The following is a 20,666-nucleotide window of genomic DNA, read 5'->3' as shown; positions in this document are numbered from 1 at the left end:
CGTGTACAGGAAGTATTGCAGGTTACAAATTAATTTAAAAAAAAAAAGAACACTGTCAGTACCGACTAATGATAATACTAACTACAATGGAGGAACGAAGCGGCGCGTGCTTGTGATTAATACGCCGCCTAGGTAAACAAAACTGTGTATTGACCTTTTATTAATAGAAAAAAAACATAGAGGTTCGAATAGGATCTTCCCACCATATTATCATTGGTTTCCCTCCCCCTTACTTATATTCCCCTGCTCAGACACCGATCATGTCAGATAATTGTGTGGCTTCTAGCGGGTCCGGTAAAAGTAAACGCACTGCTCATTTATCACCTTCTTCAAATTTACATATTTGGGTATCACAATGGTCACGAAAAGATGTGGAGAAAGAGTTACAATTTTTTTGTAGCGGCACAGCGGTAACTCCTTCATCGATTTTGGAAAAAATTACAAATGAAAAATTAAGCGAAAAGCAAAGTGAATATATGGAGAAGGTGAAGCGTTATTTAAATTTTGATATTAAATTTATGGAACTGATATTATCTCAATCGGTGGCTCATTATCCTGCAACAGGCATTACACAACACCTGAAAGATGTAATAAAGGACACTATAGAGAGGTCAATGAAAGATCCAGATAGGTAAATTTGCATTTTCCCATTTAGGTCGTATCCACCCTGTGCAATATATCCAATCTTGACCAAACTTGGGTCATATACATGTATGCATCTTATGGAGAGGAGGAACCCTTTTGATTTAGGGGTCACTAAGTCATAGGTCAAGGTCACAGTCACAATTGCTATATAGACCTAAATTTTGACAATTTGGTTTCGGGATGATAACTAGTGAACAGTATATTCAATCTTCACCAAACTTGGGTCATAAATGTATCTTATGGAGAGGAGGAAGATTATTGATTTTAGGTTTTCTAGGTCAAAGGTCAAGGTCACAGTGGCTACTAAAAAGATTGGAATTTTGACAAATTTGTTCGTTTCTGGAATGTGGATGATATCTATTCAACAGTATATATTTTAGGGTTTTAAAATCTAAGGTCAAGGTCACAGTTATACAAGAAAATTGTCGTGGTGAGTCTCGAGCATTCATGCTTATTTTACAAGAGGCACCTTGGCAACTAAATAAAACTTGCAACTGTTTACTTTAAAACGTTTTAATCAGTTTTGAGTCTAAAAACACTTTATGGCCAAAGTAATATAAAAAAACAATTCTGTCAGTACACATCAATTGTGATCTAAACTCAGTTAATACACCTATGGTGCTTCTGTAATGTTTTATTATTTTAGCCAATACAAAAGTCTACATATAATTTATAAATTTTGCTTTATAATACGTTTTTATGATAATCTTTTTTGGAGACTGAATTATGTATATGGAAGGAAAAGGGGGAGTAACTCTATCTGTACAATATATGTTACTTGTAGGTAGGTAAAAATAAATACCCACACATATTAATACAGCTCCAAATACATACAATGTAAAAGAAATATGTATCTTACATTTATGTTGACAAATCTGCAAATTTGAATACCTGCGACCTTTGTTGAGTACAGGAAACACTGAAAATATGTGTACCCGCTAATAAAAGTACAATTTCAGTAACTGTTTTTCAGGTGAATCATGTAAATTACATATATGCTTGTTAAATAAATTCTGATTTGAATCATGGCACACTACTTTGACCATGATGCTGACTTAAAGTAAATTCTGATTTAAATCATGGCACACTACTTTGACCATGATGCTGACTTATAATAAGTTATAAACCATGCCGCTGGGCCATGGTAAAATAGGTCTTGGTCTGCCCCACCCCGTGATATATAGTGATCCTTCTAAACCACTGGATGGATTTCAGTGAAACTTTCTCAGAATCTTAATTTTTATAATGCCATTTTGCACCTCCTATTTAAGATTTTGATTCAACTGATTTTTTTGGAGGGGTTACATGTATCTTATAGTGAGCTACTAGTTTGTTCCTAGAATATTTATTTTATTATAATACTATGTCACTGCTTACAGATAATAAACAATTGTTCGCCATCTATGGCCATATAATGCTGCACTTTTCAAAGCTCTTTATTGAATGAGCTTTCTGAGTTCTTAATTTTTCCCTTGTTGACATGGTGCGGCTTAATCATGCATCACTGATGAAGCTTCTCAAGAAGCCTATGATTTATAGCTCTTTCATAATTTTTTTCAGATTTGTAAGATCAACTATTAGAGAGTTTATGATAGCTGTCCAGACACTTGCTAGAAAATGTGAAGAGTACAGAACACATTTGAAAAAAACAATATATGAAGGAACATTTACACGTTTTATAAGTGATTTTGCTGTGTTATGCTGTTTGAAACCAGAGTGAGTTAGCTCTATACATAAATGAATCTTCAAAATATAAATGTACATACATGTATCACATGTACATGTCTTTTACAAAGCTTTAAAGATGCTAGAAAGACTACTGTTAATCAGTATACCAAATATTTTTAGCTCACCTGGCCCAAAGGTCCAGGTGAGCTATTGCCATCACTTTGAGTCCGTTATTCGTCCACAATTATAAAACAATCTTCTTCTCTGAAACTACTAAGCCAATCATAACCAAACTTACAACAATCATCAACATGATGTCTAGTTTATAATTATACCCCCCGCAAACAAACTTTTTTTTTGGGGGGGGGGGGGGGGGCATATAGGAATCACTCTGTCTGTCCATAAGTCTTGTAAGCGCAACTCCTCCTAAACCTTTCAATGGATTTCAATGAAACTTTGCACAAAGGAGGAACATTATATGTAGATGTGCATGAAGAAATATAATGATGATCCAAATCCTACAAGGGGAGATAACTGGACTTTAACTTTTTAAACATATGTTTGTGGACACTGGCCTCGTAAGCGCAACTCCTCCTGAACCGATCAATGGATCTCATTGAAACTACACAAAAGAAGAGCTTTATATGTATTTTTTGAAGAAATATAATGATGGTCCTAATGCTACTAGGGGAGATAATTGGATTTTAACTCTTGAACCAATGCGGGGGGTATTCTTTTGTGAGCTCACTTACAGTATTTCTAGTTTATATCTGATATGCATGCCAAGTGACCAACATGACCACCATGGCTAAAAATAGAACATAGGGGTAAACATGTAAATATTGGCTTATATCTTGAAAACCGTTACAGATATGGAAAATCTGACAAGTTCTGGCTTTTTTTCTATTTAGGTCAAAATTGTGAGAGGAAGTCTTATTGGAATTATTGCCCCTAAATGACGCTTTTTCACAAATTTTACCATTTTTGGCTATTATTTCAAAATCTATAATAGATAGAAAGAAACTTTCAATGCAAAAATGTTCAGCAATAAAGCATCTACAAGAAAGTCAATATGATCAAAATTGATGGACGAAGTCTTATTGGAGTTATTGCCCCTAATTGACTGTTAATAAATTTTACCGTTTTTGCCGATTATTTCAAAAACTATAATAGATGGAAAGCAACTTTCAATTGCAAAAATATTCAGCAATAAAAGATCAGTTTAATGGCCATAATTGTCGGACAAAGTCTCATTGGAGTTATTGCCCCTAAATGACAATTTGCAAGATTTTACAGTTTTTGGCTATTATCATGATTATTTCAAAATAACTGTAATAGATAGCAAGATACTTTCAAATGCAAAAATGTTTAGCAATAAAAGATCTACTATAAAATTAATATAACCAAAATTGATGGACTAAGTCTTATTGGAGTTGACAATTTTTCACAAATTTTACCGTTATTGGCTTTTATTTAAAAAAACTATAATACATTTAGATAGAAAGAAACCTTAAAGTGCAAAAATGTTCAGCAAGAAAAGTTCTACAAGGCTTTAATGCCAAGTGAGTGGTTCAGGCTCCTTTGAGCATCTAGTTTTCTGACCTGATTTTGATGGGATCATTTTTGGCCGCAAAATATTGTGGTCATACATTGGTATTGCCCCTGTCTGTCGTCGTTGGTATAAGTGGTCACTTCTGGACGATAACTTGAGTAATCTTTGCTCAATTGTTATGAAATTTTAACATGTGTTTGGTAACCATAATACAGTTTGGGATTGTTTTTGGAGGTACTGTCCCTTCAGTCATGGTCTCTGAAATAGGGGCCAAAAAGGGCAAAAAAAGGTGTCATTATTGATGTGGAGCATTTATTTCTTGTCCAATTTAGATCACATTTTTTCAAAATTTTGCATTCATAGAGGTACAACAGATCATTAAATTAATTATCGTTTCCAAGCTCCAATGTATAATTGGAACCAAACTAAAAAAATGAACTGTCTTATTTCTTGTCCAGTTTCGATGGGGTTTGTTTCTGTGTATTCCTTATAAAATTTCCAACATCCTTTCTTGATCAAATTAGAGCTAGGTCTTATGGTTTTTGAGCTTTAAGGGGTTAAAAGGGGCCAAAATGGTCAATTTCTAATTTCTCATAGAATCTTTATTTTTCATTTGATTTTGTTTCTGTTTTTTGCTCACCTGGCCCAAAGAGCCAAGTGAGCTTTTTCTCATCACTGTGTGTCCTTCATCTGTCCGTTAACTATTACAAAAATCTTCTCCTCTGAAACTACATGGCCAATTGTCATGATTGTAACTAAAATTGGCCACAATCATCAGATCCCCAGGGTATATAGTTTAAAAATTGTGTTTGGTGTTCTTGTCTAGCAAATAACATGGCCTCCATAGCTAAAAATAGAACATAAGGGTAAAATGCCAATATTGACTTATATCTTGAAAACCGTTACAAATAGAGAAAATCTGACAAGGCCAAAAATGTTCTATTTAGGTAAAAAATGTTAGACTACATCTAAAAGGAGTTATTGCCCATTAATGACGATATTTCATAAATTTACAGTTTTTGACTATCATTTCAAAAATTATAATAGATAGAAAAACTTTTTATGGCTAAAATGTTCTGCAAGAAACATGAAAAAAATCGACAAAAAATATTTATGACCAAGTCGTCAGATAAATCCTTGTAGGAGTTATTGCCCTTAAATGAAGATATTTGACAAATTTTACAGTTTTTGGCTATTATTATGTCTCCCCTTGAAAGAAAGGAGTCATATTGTTTTACCAAGAACTCTTCTCGTTCTTGTTCTTGTTCTTGTTTTTCTTCTCAACATTTAGTTTTCCACACTTTTTTCCACATTCTTGCAGGTATTGAGCTGATTTTTGGTATGTGAGTCTACCTTGATGAGTTACAGATCAAGTTTATGTTTCGTTTGAGATCCCCACCCCTAAACCATATATTTTGTTGTTCCTCACAACAAGGCGCAATTGATGGTGTAAGTAGTTAGTTCCCCAGGGGCCATCCCACCCCTCCATTTTCAAAATGATTTAATAACTTTTGTGTAAACGCTTGAGATCCCCACCCCTAAACCATATAGATTCTTGTTCCTCTCAATAAGGCATATTGAATGGTTTAAGTAGTAAGTTTCTCAGGGTCAACCCCAACCCCTTATTTTCAAAATGATTGAATGACTTGAAAAGCTTGAGATCCCCACCTCTAAACCATATTTTTTGTTCCCCATAACAAGGCACATTGAATAGTGTAAGTAGTTAGTTCCCCAGGGTCAACCCCACCCCTCCATTTTCAAAATTATTGAATATCTTGTAAACGCTTGAGATCCCCACCCCTAAACCATACATTTTCTTGTTCCTCACAACATGGTGCATTGAATGGTGTAAGAAGGTAGTTCCACCCCACCCCTTTTTTTAAAATGATTGTTTTCATTCCATTTCTTTGAGATTTGATGGATTTACAGCCCTTTGCTTAGAAAATTTATTACGATAACAGGTTTTCCAGAATTTTTTTTTCTGAAGATAAGGCGCTGATTTTTTCCAGTTTAGTAGACCTATAGGAGTTTTAAATCAACTATTCATTTCATTCTGCATTGATGACTTTGGAAGAAATAAATCCTTCTATCTTAAAACTTTTTCCCGACATTATCAAATTTCCATTTCACTACATGTAGGTTCTTGAACTGTTGCAGGAAAAATTGTCACACAACATTTTTATCCTGCACTAGCTTTTGATTGAATAATATCATTCAGCTGAAGAAGGGGAGACATTTGTTTTAGTTCCCTAAAACAGTTCTAATTTGAAAAACTGTAATAGATAAAAAGAAACTTTTAAAGGTAAAAATGTTCAGCAATACATGATCTACTTAAAGATATATGACTCAAATCATCAGATGACTCCTTGTAAGAGTTATTGCCCTTAAATGACGATTTTTTTTTACTAATTTTCCTTTGTCTTTTAACTTTTACAAAAATCTTCTCCTCTGAAACTGCTAAGCCAATTGTTCCAAACTTGGCCACAAACTCCTTCAGGGTATCTTGTTTCAAAATTATGTCTTTGATTATTGCTGATCAAAAAACTTGGCCCCTATGGCTAAATATAGAACAAGGGGGTTAAATGCCAACATTGACATATCTTGAAAACCGTTACAGATAGAGTAAATCTGACAGGGCCAAAAATGTTCTGAATAACTAGACCTAACTTTTTATACGACTGCATTTTTTTGCGGTCGTATATTGGTATGACGTTGGCGTCGTCGTCCGAAGGCACATTGGTTTTTTTCGCACTCTAACTTTAGTTTAAGTGAATGGATCTCTATGAAATTTTACCATAAGGTTCAATACCACAAAAGGAAGGCTGGGATTGATTTTGGGGGTTATGGTACCAACAGTTAAGGAATTAGGGGCCAAAAAGGGGCCAAAAATAAGCATTTTTGTAACTTCCAGACATAACTTGTGTGTTAGTGTATGGATCTCTCTGACATTGTACCACAAGGTTCCATATCACAAAGGGAATGCTGGGATTGATTTTGGGGGTAATTGCCTCCAACTTTTAGGAATTAGGGGCCAAAAAAGGGGCAAAAAACAAGCATTTTTCTAGTTTCATGACAATAACTTGTGTGTAAGTGTATGGATCTTTATGAAATTGTACTACAAGGTTCCATATCACAAAGTGTAAGCTGGAATTGAGTTTGGGGGTAATTGCCCAAAACGTTTAGGAATAAGGGGCCAAAAAGGGGCCAAAAATAAGCATTTTTCTAGTTTCCAGACCATTACTTGTGTTCAAGTGTATGGATCTCTCTGAAATTGTACTGCAAGGTACCATACCATAAAGGGAACGCTGGGATTGATTTTGGGGGTAATTGCCTCAAAATTTTAGGAATTAGGGTCAAAAAGGGGCAAAAAAACAAGCATTTTTCTAGTTTCAGGACAATAACTTGTGTGTAAGTGTATGGATCTTTATGAAATTGTACTACAAGATTCCATATCACAAAGGGAAAGCTGGGTTTGAGTTTTGGGGTAATTGCCCTAAACGTTTAGGAATTTGGGGCCAAAAAGGGGCCAAAAAACAAGCATTTTTCTAGTTTCCAGACAATAACTTGTGTTCAAGTGTATGGATCTCTCTGAAATTGTACTTCAAGGTACCATACCACAAAGGGAAGGCTGGGATTGAGTTTGGGGGTGATGAATCATAAGGGGGTTCCAAAAATTTGGGCGGGGGATTTTTTTTTCCTTTTTTTTCTTTAAAATTTTCCTTTTTAAATTGGTTATTTCTGATTTATATATAAAAGCAAATGATAATGATATGGTTTGAATAGGTAAATTAAATTTTTTTAAGTTCTTAGACCACATTCATTCTGTGTTAGAAACCTATGCTGTGTCAAATATTTAATCACAATCCAAATTCAGTGCTGTATCAAGCTTGAATGTTGTGTCCATACTTGCCCAAACTGTTCAGGGTTCGACCTCTGTGGTCGTATCAAGCTGCGCCCAGCGGAGCATTTTATTTCTATTTAGGTCAATATTGAGGAGTTGTTACCCTTTAAATGATGATTATTCACAAATTTTATGGTTTTTGGCTTTTATTTTGAAAAATATAATAGATAGAAAGAAACTTTAGATGGCAAAAATGTTTAGCAAGAATAGATCTACAAAATATATACATGACTCAGATGGTCAGTCAAATACTTGTTGCAGTTATTTTGTCCTTAAAAGAGAGGCGAAAGATACCAAATGTTATTTTTCACAAATTTTATTTTTTTTGGCTATTATTTCAAAAACTTATAGACAGAAAGAAACTTTCAATTGCAAAAGTGTTCTTAAGAGCATCTTTTTGGATAATTTTTGAAATTTTAGGAAAGAATGTTTGAGAAAAGAAGGCTTAAAATGCCAGGTGAGCGATTCAGGCTCCTTGGAACCTCTAGCTTTTTTCATCATGTTCCTTATAAAATTCCCCATTCATATATAGGGATACAACAGATTTTTTGTATTTTTTAACCGTTTCCTAGCTATAAAGGCCAAAGTTGGGTCAAACCCCAACAATCAAATTTTTTAATTTTTTGATGAATGTCTGATTTCAATGGGGTTTAATTGTTTATATGGATTCCTTATGAAATTTCCGACACTCTGTTTTTGATCTCGTTTGTACTAGGTCTTATGGTTTCTGAGCGGTAAGGGGCTAAAGGGGCCAAAATAATCAATTTTTAATTGCTTATAAAAGGTTTATTTTTTATCTGATTTTGTTTCTGTTTTTTGTCTCGCCTGGGACGAAAATTCGCGGAAGCAAGACATAGGCGTGCTGATTCTGGCACGTCGACAATTATTAAAGTTTCTGATTAGGCCAGTTTAAGGGAAACCAGTAATCATGGTAATATGTCATTGATTTTTGGTATGCAGTTTCATTAGGATGGGCACATCTCATTTCCATGGAAATAATTTGGCCCCGCCCCCTCAGTCATGGTCCATTGAATCTGAAACTTATGTATTGTTTTCATGTTCAAGTTTGTGATTAGGTCAGTTTAATAAGAACCTTTGATGGTAAGTCATTGATATTTAGTATGCAGATTTATTTGCAGTTGCACATCTCATTTCCATGGAGATTATTTGGCTCCCCCCTCAGTCATGGTCTGTTTACTTTGAAAATTAATACAAGTTTAAGGAGAACCACTTATGGTAAATCAAAGATGTTTGGTATGTAGTAGTATAAGCATTGGGCATTACATTTTCATGAACTTCAAGATTTTTTGGGCCTGTCTCTTATGTCATGGTCTGTTGATTTTGAAAATTAATTTCAGTTAAAAGGGAACCACTTTGGCACTTAAAATAAGTCAATGACATATTGTACACAATTATATAATCATTTGCCCATCTCATTTCCATTGGTATTATTTGGCCACACTCACTCTGTCATGTTAAGATTCAAATTACAAAATTTATTGTTATACTATCCAAAGTATCAGGCCTCTACAATAACTTTTTTTTCAACTTGTCCAGTAGGACAAGTACATACCAAAACTTACTTGTCCGAATGAAACTGTAACTTGTCCAAAAAAAATCTTAATAATAACCTTTTTTGCATTTTAAGTTGATTGAATTAAAACAATAGAACAGAATTTTATTTTAACATATCTTTTGCAATACTTTTCAAAAATATGAGTCGAGAACAACTGAATCTAGTCATGTCACAGGACTTAGGTTCTAGTTTTCATCAATGCCAAAGTCTCATCAGACTCTGCATATGAGGCACCGTCTGATAGGATTACCAATGTACACTCATTGGATTTGTATCCTGGTTTTTTAAGTTGAAAAAAATTTATTCAAATACAATCAATAAAAAAAAGAAGATGAGGTATGATTGCCAATGAGACAACTCTCTGCAAGAGATCAAATGACACAGAAATTAACAACTATAGGTCACCGTATTGCAAGTATTGTTTTTTTCTACATATGATCAAATATGATTTTGTGAATTTTATGGTAAATAATTTCTTCATTTTTATTTAAAAAATATTTTTGTTAAAAAAATTACCGGTATGGTATTTATTATAAAGCAACAGAATAAGGTAGGAAAATGAGGTACTGATTTGTCTTGGTCCCGTAATGTCTCCTGCGTTACCAAACTGTCTATTAATTATGTCTATTATTGCAAATCCCAATGAAAGTTTTCCACAGTGCCACCTCTATCTTGACCAGGTATTTAAACTTTTGAAAGTTCACCTGTCCTATTGAATAAATACAATAGCTATTGTTCTCCATGTAGTTTTTTCACTGGGACCTTTAAATTTCTTCTAAGAGAAATCTATCACTCATTGATTAATTTACCTGAGTAGAAAAAAATATTGTAAATAGAGGAAAATACATGTTTTATACTCAAAACTGCATGTGATGTTTTATTTATTCAATATTGATAATATATTTTCAATCGGTTGAATGTAAACAGTGATGCAAACATTAATAAGATATAAAAAAGAAGATGTGGTATGATTGCCAATGAGACAACTCTCCACAAGAGATCAAATGACACAGAAATTAACAACTATAGATCACCGTACCGCCTCCAACAATGAGCAAAGCCCATACCGCACAGTCAGCTATAAAAGGCCCTGAAATGACAATGTAAAACGATTCAAATGAGAAAACTAACAGCCTAATTTATGTACAAAAAATGAACGAAAAACAAATATGTAACACATAAACAAACGACAACCACTGAATTACAGGTTCCTGACTTGGGACAGACACAAACATACAGAATGTGGCGGGGTTAAACATGTTAGCGTTGATTTCTGTTATATTAATAATATATTAATAATATATTTTCATTCAGTTTAATATAAACATTGATTCAATCATAAAAAGTTGATTTCTGACAAAACTTTCAACATTGTTCCTTTTAAAAAAAAATTTGTTTGACATAAATAAACATTAAAATTATGATGTTCAAATTAAGATCTTCTTAAATGTATTCTATAACTAAACAAAAAAAATCAAATTTCAATAGGAACATTGATAAAACTTTTGTTAGAAATCAACTTTTTATGATTGAATCAATGTTTATATTAAACTGAATGAAAATATATTATTAATATTGAATAAATACATCATCACACGCATTTAATGAGTATAAAAAAAGTATTTTTGTCTTAATTACACCTTATGTTAGAATCCTGGGTATTGATTGGTTGATAGCCAGTGTATTTTTCACCAGTTTACTGTTATCAAATGAATATCGTTCATTTTTTAACGTCGCCGGGGTATATGCAAAAAGGATATGCCTTTTTTACCCTCTCTGCCGTGGTATTTGCCAAAAAATACTCTATCCGACTGGACGCTTGTAATGTCACGATCATCAATGTGTTTTTGAACGTTAACATTCGGTGTAATTAAACAGATATAGCATGTTCTTGAGGGGTATTTGCGAAAAATACCAGTCTTGAGAATGAATTTCCCTCTCCTTATGGCTCGCGAAATTTAACATTCTCTCGACTGGTATTTTTCACAAATACCCCTCCTTAACATGATATATCTGTTCAATATATAAGAATTTTTTTTTACTCAGGTAAATTAATCAATGAGTGATAGATTTCTCTTAGAAGAAATTTAAAGGTCCCAGTGAATAAACTACACAGAGAAAAATATATAGCTATTGTATTCATTCAATAGGACAGGTGAACTTACAAAAGTTTAAATACCTGGTCAATATAGAGATGGCACTGTGGAAAACTTTCATTGGGTTCGCAATAAATATGTCTCCTACGGTGCCAAACTAACTGTCTATTAAACTTGGAACCGAATCGGATCAGTAAGACTGGTTTCCGAGAACTGTTAAATAGTACCTGACAAAGATCCAGTTTTAAATTATATCGATTGCAAGTAAACATGTCAAATTAATTCTTGTTTTTATCTTCTTTTCTTGTTTTTGGTTTATAATTACTTTGTTCATCAAAGTTGGATTAAATTTATTTTCTGCAGAATAATTTTACTTGTCCCGTCGGACAAGCTTGATATAGCTTTTACTTGTCCGACCTTTTTTTCCTCTGGTACCGGACAATCGGACAAGCGTTATTGTGGAGCCCTGAGTATACAGCAGGCGAGGCATATCTCTGTGTCAACAGTTTATTTTTTCATTATCAGGGATGATTCCAGGTGTTTTTTTGAATGGGTGCCTTGAACTTCAAATTGGAAATTTTCATCCCAATTGGGAATTTTTTTATCATAAAATCTTAGACGAAATAACATTATTTTCCTGTAAAAACGGAAAATGTATTAAGTTTTACACTGACTGCTGTATAATATATATGTTAAAGGTTACCATAGCTAAGATGCAAGCCTTCAAAAGATAGTGCATCATGTGCAATGATCTTAATTAGATCATAAAACAACTTTTCTGGTCTCAATCCACTAAATGTCAAGCGATCTGGTAATCATATATATCATAATCAGTAGCCTATCCAGGATTATTCCAAATGTTACAACTTCTTTTAACAGCTAACATATACCACTGAAAAAAATCATCCATTGGGTAATTTTTTCAACAACTGGTCATCTTTATAAATTTACCTTGATTTAAATGGATTTCAAATTGGACTGGCCAACTGTTGTATTCAGAAAAGGAATTACAAAAAATTTAGAACTTATTTGATTGACAATTTTTTTTGGTGATTGTTGCTTGCTGTTTAATATGTAGAAGGTTGCCATAGTTTTACTTTAGTTGTTACCCTAAGAAACAGGAAATGTAAGCATTGAACCATTGTATTATAATATTTAATTATTTGGATCATCTCTATTTTTTTTTTCTGAATTGGGAATTTATGTTCACTTAAATTATTTTGGGCCCTAAACTATATAGTAGAATCATCCCTGATAATGTTCCTTATTAAATTCTGCATCCATTGGGTAACATTGAATTTTTTGGGGTTTATTTTAATGTTTCTGAGCTATGAGGGCCTAAGTGTAGCATTCCTGTCTACAGAAATTATGCATTTTATTCCCCCTGGGCTAACAGTCGGGAGGGGGCATATTGCGATACCCCTGTCCATCTGTCTAATCCTAGGGTACATGATTGTGCAGAAAATTCCTTTTCTATTTTTTAGCAAAGAAGTTTTTATTTTTTAGTTAAATGTATTTATGTTTTTGGGTACATGGTGTTGTATGGCAGCCAGGATAAAGTACACATGTGTAATTTAAATGTACAATCATTTTATTGGTGTAATACATGTGTATCTTCATAAAGATATACTTGTAGATGTAAAAAGATTTTATTAGGGCCAAAGACCCAAGCCTTTTCTGCCAACTAAAAAGGTCTGAACATTGATGATTGATTGATCAAACATGTTTTTGTGTATTCATATGCATATATATGTAAAAGGAGATGTGGTATGATTGCTAATGAGACAACTATCCACAAAGATCAGACATAAAAACATATCAAACAATGAAAAAAACTCACACCATATGGAAAGCATAAAAAGGCCCTTGTAGACAGAATGTGAAACAATTCAAAGTCAAACAAGAGAACAACAATCAAATTTACATTAAAATAATAAACAACTAATATAAACACAGAGACAATGACAAAACTCTGAAATACTTGCTCCTGGCATGGGACAGTCAAATAATGTATGTGGCGGGGTTAAACATGTTCATGATGTTTGTGAGCACTCAACTCTATAAAACCTTGGACAGTGTCTGATAACAACACAACATATGAACAAACAATAAAACTTAGTTGAAAACTCAATAGATCTGCACTTCACGAACACAAAATAACAAAATGACAAAATACATAGCATTTTCCTTTGTCAACTTGCTGTGCTAGCATATCTCCTCAGTTGACTACATGAATACCATGAATACAAGATTTTATATTTTAGGTGTACGCTTTATAATGCTAAAGGTGAGCCATCTATTTGGGAAAATTTTAGAGGTTTGCAACGTGCAATTTCAAATCCTGATATACGATTAATGAAAAGAGGTCTACCAGAAGAATTCTGTTCCAGTTGTGAGGAAACAGAATGGCCAGTTGTTTCTATTGTGGAGGTACAAAAATGAATAAGATCAGAAAAATTGTTAAGTATTCATAAAATGGCTTTCACATAATTTTAATAATTAATCAATCTGGATAATTTTTAGGAATTGTTTAATGTAACAATTGAGAAATCCAAAGTTTTCAAGATTGCTAACTTATATCTATGTCAACAGTATATAAATTGTAGAATAGTAGGGAATATGAGGCAGGTGTGACCTGTGAAGAGGACAAAGTCTTATTTGTATTATAGTCATGATAATAGTTAGTGTAATTGTTGGTAAATAAGACATAACAATTTTTTAATGATTCCATTTCCCGCGTTTAACGCAACTTTACAATCAAATCCGAAAAAGGAAGCAGAAGTTTGAAAATTTGACAGACAGATTTTTATACGACCGCTAAAAAATTTTGTTGTCGTATATTGGTATCACGTTGTCGTCGTCGTCGTCCGAAGACAGTTGGTTTCCGGACAATAACTTTAGTATAAATAAAAAGAAATCTATGAAATTTAAACACAAGGTTTATAACCACAAAAGGAAGGTTGGGATTGATTTTGGGGGTTATGGTCCTAACAGTTTAGGAATAAGGGGCCAAAAAGAGGCCCATAAAGGCATTTTTCTAGTTTCCAGACAATAACTTGTGTTTAAGTGTTAGGATCTCTCTGAAATTATACTACAATTTTTTCTCATTTCAGATTTCAGAAATTAAATAAAATTTCTTCACATATTTGGGGGGGGGGATTTTTTTTGGGGGGAGGGAGGGGGGGTTCAATACGCAACAGCATAGTGTATTGCACAAAAGCAAAAAAAGAATGGGTTAATTTTTATTTATTTTTGGGGCGGGGGGGTCAATTCGCACAGGCACTGTGTACGTGTATTGCACAAAAGCAAAAAATTGAATATAAATTCAAATCATATAACCAATTCTAAGTTCTTTGATTACAGTTATTCTGTGTCAGAAACCTATTATGTGTCAAATATTTAATTACAATCCAAATTCAGACCTGTATCAAGTGCGAATATTGTGTCCATTTTTGCCCCAACTGTTCAGGGTTGGACCTCTGCGGTCGTATCCAGCTGCGCCCAGCGAAGCAATTTATTAGTGACTTGTACCCATATTAAAAACATTTTGGACTGATTTTTCTACAGTAATTGAGGACTTCTATAAATTTAGCTACAGCTTGGGCTCAGATTTCTGTGTACAGTGGGCAATCATCGGCTCACTTTTTTGTTTTGACTATCTTTTATGCAAATATATAACAACAAATAATTTCTTCTTTTAGGTAAATATGCCTTCAGATTTGAAGTTTATGAATGAATCTGGAAGGGATTCAGTCGATGAACTTGCTAGGAAAATGGAGTTTACAAAACTGAAACCAAAAAGTTCATCTTCAGAATCAACATCCTCAGACAATTTGTCCGCTGATCTCTCAAGAGTCTGTAGAAAGAAAAAAAGTTCTTCAAATGTGACCATCAGCTCACGATTCCTACCTATATACAATAGTAATAAGGTTTTTGGCAAGCATGCAGGAGAATTGCTATTTGACCTGAACAGATGTTTAAAAGACTCAAATGCAAAAGTTGGAAGAATGCCTGGCATGATAATTGATGGTGTAAAGGTGAAATTTTTAAGAAATGAAATTTGAGAAGCTTTTTACTTCAAAAGAAAAAAAAATATGATTAAGTTTGTAGGTTATCCTCCCCCTATCCACCCGTTGAAATAAGCAGACACTTTTTTTAGCTTACCTAGTCAACATTCAAGATACATCATTCTTCAAAATATTTGAACCAAAGTTGTTACATGGTTAGCCCTTGTCTAGACCAAGAAGCCTATTGATTTTTAAGATCATAGGTCATGGTCATGGTTGAACATAAAAATTTTTTTTTCTGGTGAACACACTAGAGAAAGCATCCTTCAATAGATTTGAACCAACCTTGGTGTGTGATTAGCCCTTGTCATGATCTGGAAGCCTATTGATTTTCATCAAAGGTCAAGGTCATGGTGGAACATAGAAATTTTTTGTTGTGAACACACTAGACTGCATCCTTCAATGATTTTAATCAAACTTGGTACATGGTTAGCCAGCTGAGTCAAGATAAAGAAGTCCATTGATATACAAGTTCATAGGTCAAAGTTCGAGATCATGGTAGAACATAGAAATTTTTGGTTGTGAACAAACTAGAGACAGGGCAAAGGGATATGCTACCCTCTGCATTGTCCTTGTTACATTATCTTAACCACTTGAGTAAATGTGTTCAGTAATACAAAATGTCAAATGTACTGTTATGACTGTATGAACAGATCAAGAAATAAATGTAGTTACATGCTGCTATTGCACAAAAAAGTGAACAAAGTTTATAATACAATTTCAAGAAAGGTAAGATTTTCATCACCAGCTAGCTTTTGAAACTTCAAGAAAATTTTTTATTTCATACATTTAAACAGCATTTCCATTTCCACACTAAGGTAACTTGCAAATGTACAGATTTGCGCTAAAATCCAATACTGTGGATTCATTATTATTCGTTGGATACCAATTTTCGTGGATTTCGTGGTTACCCGGGAACCACGAATTCAAATGTCCAACGAATTACAAATTTTGTTTAGGAATTTATGCAGACTTTGGCAAAACCACGAAATCAAATATCCACGCAAATGCAAGTTTTTCCTCAATCCACGAAAATTGGTACCCACGAAAATAAATGAATCCACAGTAATGTAGGAAGAATTACATATTTACAATGGAGTGACCCCAAGATATTTCATTTGACACCTAACATTTTTGCCCAAACTGCAGTCCCAGTGGGGCCAGTGAGTGGGCTATATTGACTCTTAAAATCCAAATACATGTTGCTCTAAAACACTGAAAGAATCATTTTAGAAATTTCCTTAAAATGTTAGGTGAGCAATTTAGGCTCCTTGGAGCCTTTGGTTGACAAAATTGCTGCAGAAGTGGTATCATGCAGCACTGCATAATAATGCTGTTCAGTTAGATACATAAAATATAAGTTATATATGATTATTTTTTAGGTCATTTTTACCTTATTAGAAATAAGAGTTTCACATCTGGAGAAGCTGAGGAAGAACCAACAGTTAGATGATGATGACAAAGCATTAATTTACTATTCAATTCCATATGACATCTTCAATCAAACAGATCGAAACATTGTGATGGAATATTTCATCAAACTCAATAATGTGAAGAGTTATGGTTATAATGAATTGGAAGAAACCCCATCAGCATCTGAGGATTCAGCTTATTCATCTGATGTAGATCATGCAAAATCTGTTTCTTCTTAAACTTCCCACCAGTAAGAAATATGTATATAAAGTGTAAAATAAATCTTTTATTTTTATCGTAAAAATTCCTAAGGGTTCCGTGGAACCCAGTGTCTTGCCAAATTTTGCTGTTAGTCGCAGGCTCAACAAAAATGGGTAAAAAATTATTAAAAATTTTCCTCTAGATACTATCTTTTGATTGTAAGAAGCTTCTGTCCAAGTTTGGTAAAAAAACCATGATGGTTTATGAATCTAATAAATGTTTTAAAAACTTTAACTGAAGACTGTATGTAATGTTAACTGGAAGAAAAACTAAGTCCATTTATAAGTAATATATGGAAAAACTGGAAATAAATTTTTACAAAATTTCCTTCTAAATACTAGCTTTTGATCATAAACAAGCTTCTGTCCAAGTTTGGTACAAATCCAGGATAGTTTAAGAAAGTTATTAAAATTTCAAAAACTTTAACCACAGAGTGAATATTTGTGGACACCGCCGCCGCCAACAACGGAATGTAGGATCGCTATGTCTCGCTTTTGCGACAAAAGTTGCAGGCTCGACAAAAATCATTTACAGCAAATTGGATATATAGCAAATATTAGGTTATAACCAAAAGAAAATCCTATTTCAATAAAATCAGATCATCAGATTCATGCAAATGAAATACAGACATTATGTTATTTTTGAGTGATATCCTTTGCAAGCATGTTAAAAATGTATAATTTAAATTTCAAGATGGTATAAAGGATTAGATACATGTAAATTTTGGGATGCATTTGGTTCTGTAAAGGGGAAGGTTCACAAATGGTTAAATTTGACCCTATAAATTTCTCATGATTTTAATCAATCCAAACTATAACATATAAATATAAGAAAGCATGAGTATTTTTTTAATTCTGACTCTAACAATGTTGTTCTTAAAATTGCGAAATTTTGTAAAATTATATTAGCTGTTGTTAATTAATATTGTTTCAACCATTAATATGTCCATTTGAAATTTACTGTATTCCTTAAAACGTATTACTTTTTTACATGTATATATGTTAATGAATGTTTATAATGTTCACTGCATTACTTTGTTATTAGTCCCCTACCAAAGAAGTCGAAGGGGACTATAGGTTTGCACTCCGTCCGTCTGTCAATCCGTCAGTCCGGCAAATCAGTTTTCCACACTTATTTCTTTGCGCTTGAAGATATTGATTTGATATTTGGTGTATCATTTAATCATGACAAGTTACAGATCAAGTTCGAATTTTGTTGCGGTCTGATGATTTTGTGCAGAGTTATGGTCCTTGAACTTAGAAAATTCACTCAAATAATCAGTTTTCCGCACTTTTTTTTGTCATGCTTGACGATATTGATTTGATGATTGGTATATAGTTTTATCATGACAAGTTACAGATCAATTTCGAATTTTGTTCCGGTCTAATGATTTTATGCAGAGTTATGGTCCTTGGACGTAGAAAATTCACTCAAATAATCAATTTTCCTCATTTTTTAGCTCACCTGACCTGAAAGGTCAAGTGAGCTTTTCTCATCACTTTGCGTCCGTCGTCCGTCGTCTGTCGTCCGTAAACTTTTACAAAAATCTTCTCCTCTGAAACTACTGGGCCAAATTTGACCAAACTTGGCCACAATCATCATTGGGGTATCTAGTTTAAAAAATGTGTCCGGTGACCCGCCCAACAAACCAAGATGGCCGCCATGGCTAAAAATAGAACATAGGGGTAAAATGTAGATTTTGGCTTATATCTCTGAAACCAAAGCATTTAGAGCAAATCTGACATTGGGTAAAATTGTTTATTAGGTCAAGATCTATCTGCCCTGAAATTTTCAGATGAATCGGACAACCTGTTGTTGGGTTGCTGCCCCTGAATTGGTAATTTTAAGGAAATTTTGCCGTTTTTGGTTATCATCTTGAATATTATTATAGATAGAGATAAACTGTAAACAGAAATAATGTTCAGCAAAGTAAGATCTACAAATAAGTCAACTTGACCAAAATGGTCAGTTGACCCCTTAAGGAGTTATTGCCCTTTATAGTCAATTTTTAACCATTTTTCGTAAATTTTTGTAATCTTTTACAAAAATCTTCTCCTCTGAAACTACTAAGACAAATTTAACCAAACTTGTCCACAATCATCATTAGGGTATCTTGTTTAAAAAATGTGTCCGATGACCCCGCCCGTGAACCAAGATGGCCGACATGGCTAAAAAATAGTACATAGGGTAAAATGCAGTTTTTGGCTCATATCTCTGAAACCAAAGCATTTAGAGCAAATCTGATGATATTAAATTGTTCATTAGGTCAAGATCTATCTGCCCTGAAATTTTCTTACCAATCAGGCAACCCGTTGTTGGGTTGCTGCCCCTGAATTGGTAATTTTAAGGAAATTTTGCCGTTTTTGGTTATTATCTTGAATATTATTATAGATAGAGATAAACTGTAAACAGCAATAATGTTCAGCAAAGTAAGATCTACAAATAAGTCAACTTGACCAAAATTGTCAGTTGACCCCTTAAGGAGTTATTGCCCTTTATAGTCAATTTTTAACCATTTTTCGTAAATTTTTGTAATTTTTTACAAAAATCTTCTCCTCTGAAACTACTAAGACAAATTTAACCAAACTTGTCCACAATCATCATTAGGGTATCTAGTTTAAAAAATGTGTCTGATGACCCCGCCCGCGAACCAAGATGGCCGACATGGCTAAAAAATAGTACATAGGGTAAAATGCAGTTTTTGGCTCATATCTCTGAAACCAAAGCATTTAGAGCAAATCTGACATGGGGGTAAAATTGTTCATTAGGTCAAGATCTATCTGCCCTGAAATTTTCAGACCAATCAGGCAACACATTGTTGGGTTGCTGCCCCTGAATTGGTAATTTTAAGAAAATTTTGCAGCTTTTGGTTATTATCTTGAATCTTATTATAGATAGAGATAAACTGTAAACAGCAATAATGTACAGCAAAGTTAGATCTACAAATAAGGCAACATGACCAAAATTGTCAATTGACCCCTTAAGGAGTTATTGCCCTTTATAGTCATTTTTTTACAATTTTCATAAATTTTGTAAATTTTTGTAAATTTTTACAAAGTATTTTCCACTGTATCTACCGGGCCAAGTTCATTATAGATAGAGATAATAGTAAGGAGCAAGAATGTTCAGTAAAGTAAGATCTACAAACACATCACTATCACCAAAACACATCACCATCACCAAAACACAATTTTGTCATGAATCCATCTGTGTCCTTTGTTTAATATGCACATAGACCAAGGTGAGCGACACAGGCTCTTTAGAGCCTCTAGTTTTGTCATGCTTGAAGATATTGACTTGATATTTGTTATATAGTTTACACCATGACAAATTATAGATCAAGTTAGCATTTTGTTCCAGTACAATGAATTTTTAACTGGTAGGGGACTATTTATTGCCAGGCAATACTCCCAGAATGCTTGTTTTGTTATATTGTGAATACTAACATTGTATTTGTGTTATTGTTCACATACCCCTGTTGGGGTCT

The 20,666-nt window shown here is 33.4% G+C and overlaps 1 protein-coding gene across 1 annotated transcript; it reads left to right on the top strand.

The window, feature by feature from the left end:
• The first annotated feature begins 248 nt into the window (after positions 1–248).
• LOC127711681 (uncharacterized) lies at positions 249–18,630 on the top strand. Its single transcript, XM_052217791.1, has 5 exons — positions 249–631; positions 2,206–2,361; positions 13,703–13,868; positions 15,140–15,475; positions 16,888–18,630. Exons 1-5 carry the CDS (start codon positions 261–263, stop codon positions 17,155–17,157), a joined length of 1,299 nt encoding a protein of 432 aa, XP_052073751.1. The 5' UTR covers positions 249–260; the 3' UTR covers positions 17,158–18,630.
• The last annotated feature ends 2,036 nt before the right edge of the window (positions 18,631–20,666 follow it).

The sequence above is a fragment of the Mytilus californianus genome, unplaced genomic scaffold (assembly GCF_021869535.1).
Source record: "Mytilus californianus isolate M0D057914Y unplaced genomic scaffold, xbMytCali1.0.p SCAF_8, whole genome shotgun sequence".
Classification (NCBI taxonomy): Eukaryota; Metazoa; Mollusca; class Bivalvia; order Mytilida; family Mytilidae; genus Mytilus; species Mytilus californianus.
The sequence above is the reverse complement of the archived record's forward strand: the minus strand, read 5'-3'. Positions and strand labels throughout refer to the sequence as shown.

Coding starts and splice junctions, on each gene's coding strand:
- LOC127711681 (XM_052217791.1), top strand. CDS start 261: ATGTCAGATAATTGTGTGGCTTCTAGCGGGTCCGGTAAAAGTAAACGC. Junction 2,362..13,702: donor TTATGCTGTTTGAAACCAGA/GTGAGTTAGCTC, acceptor TTTATATTTTAG/GTGTACGCTTTATAATGCTA. Junction 15,476..16,887: donor TGATAATTGATGGTGTAAAG/GTGAAATTTTTA, acceptor ATTATTTTTTAG/GTCATTTTTACCTTATTAGA.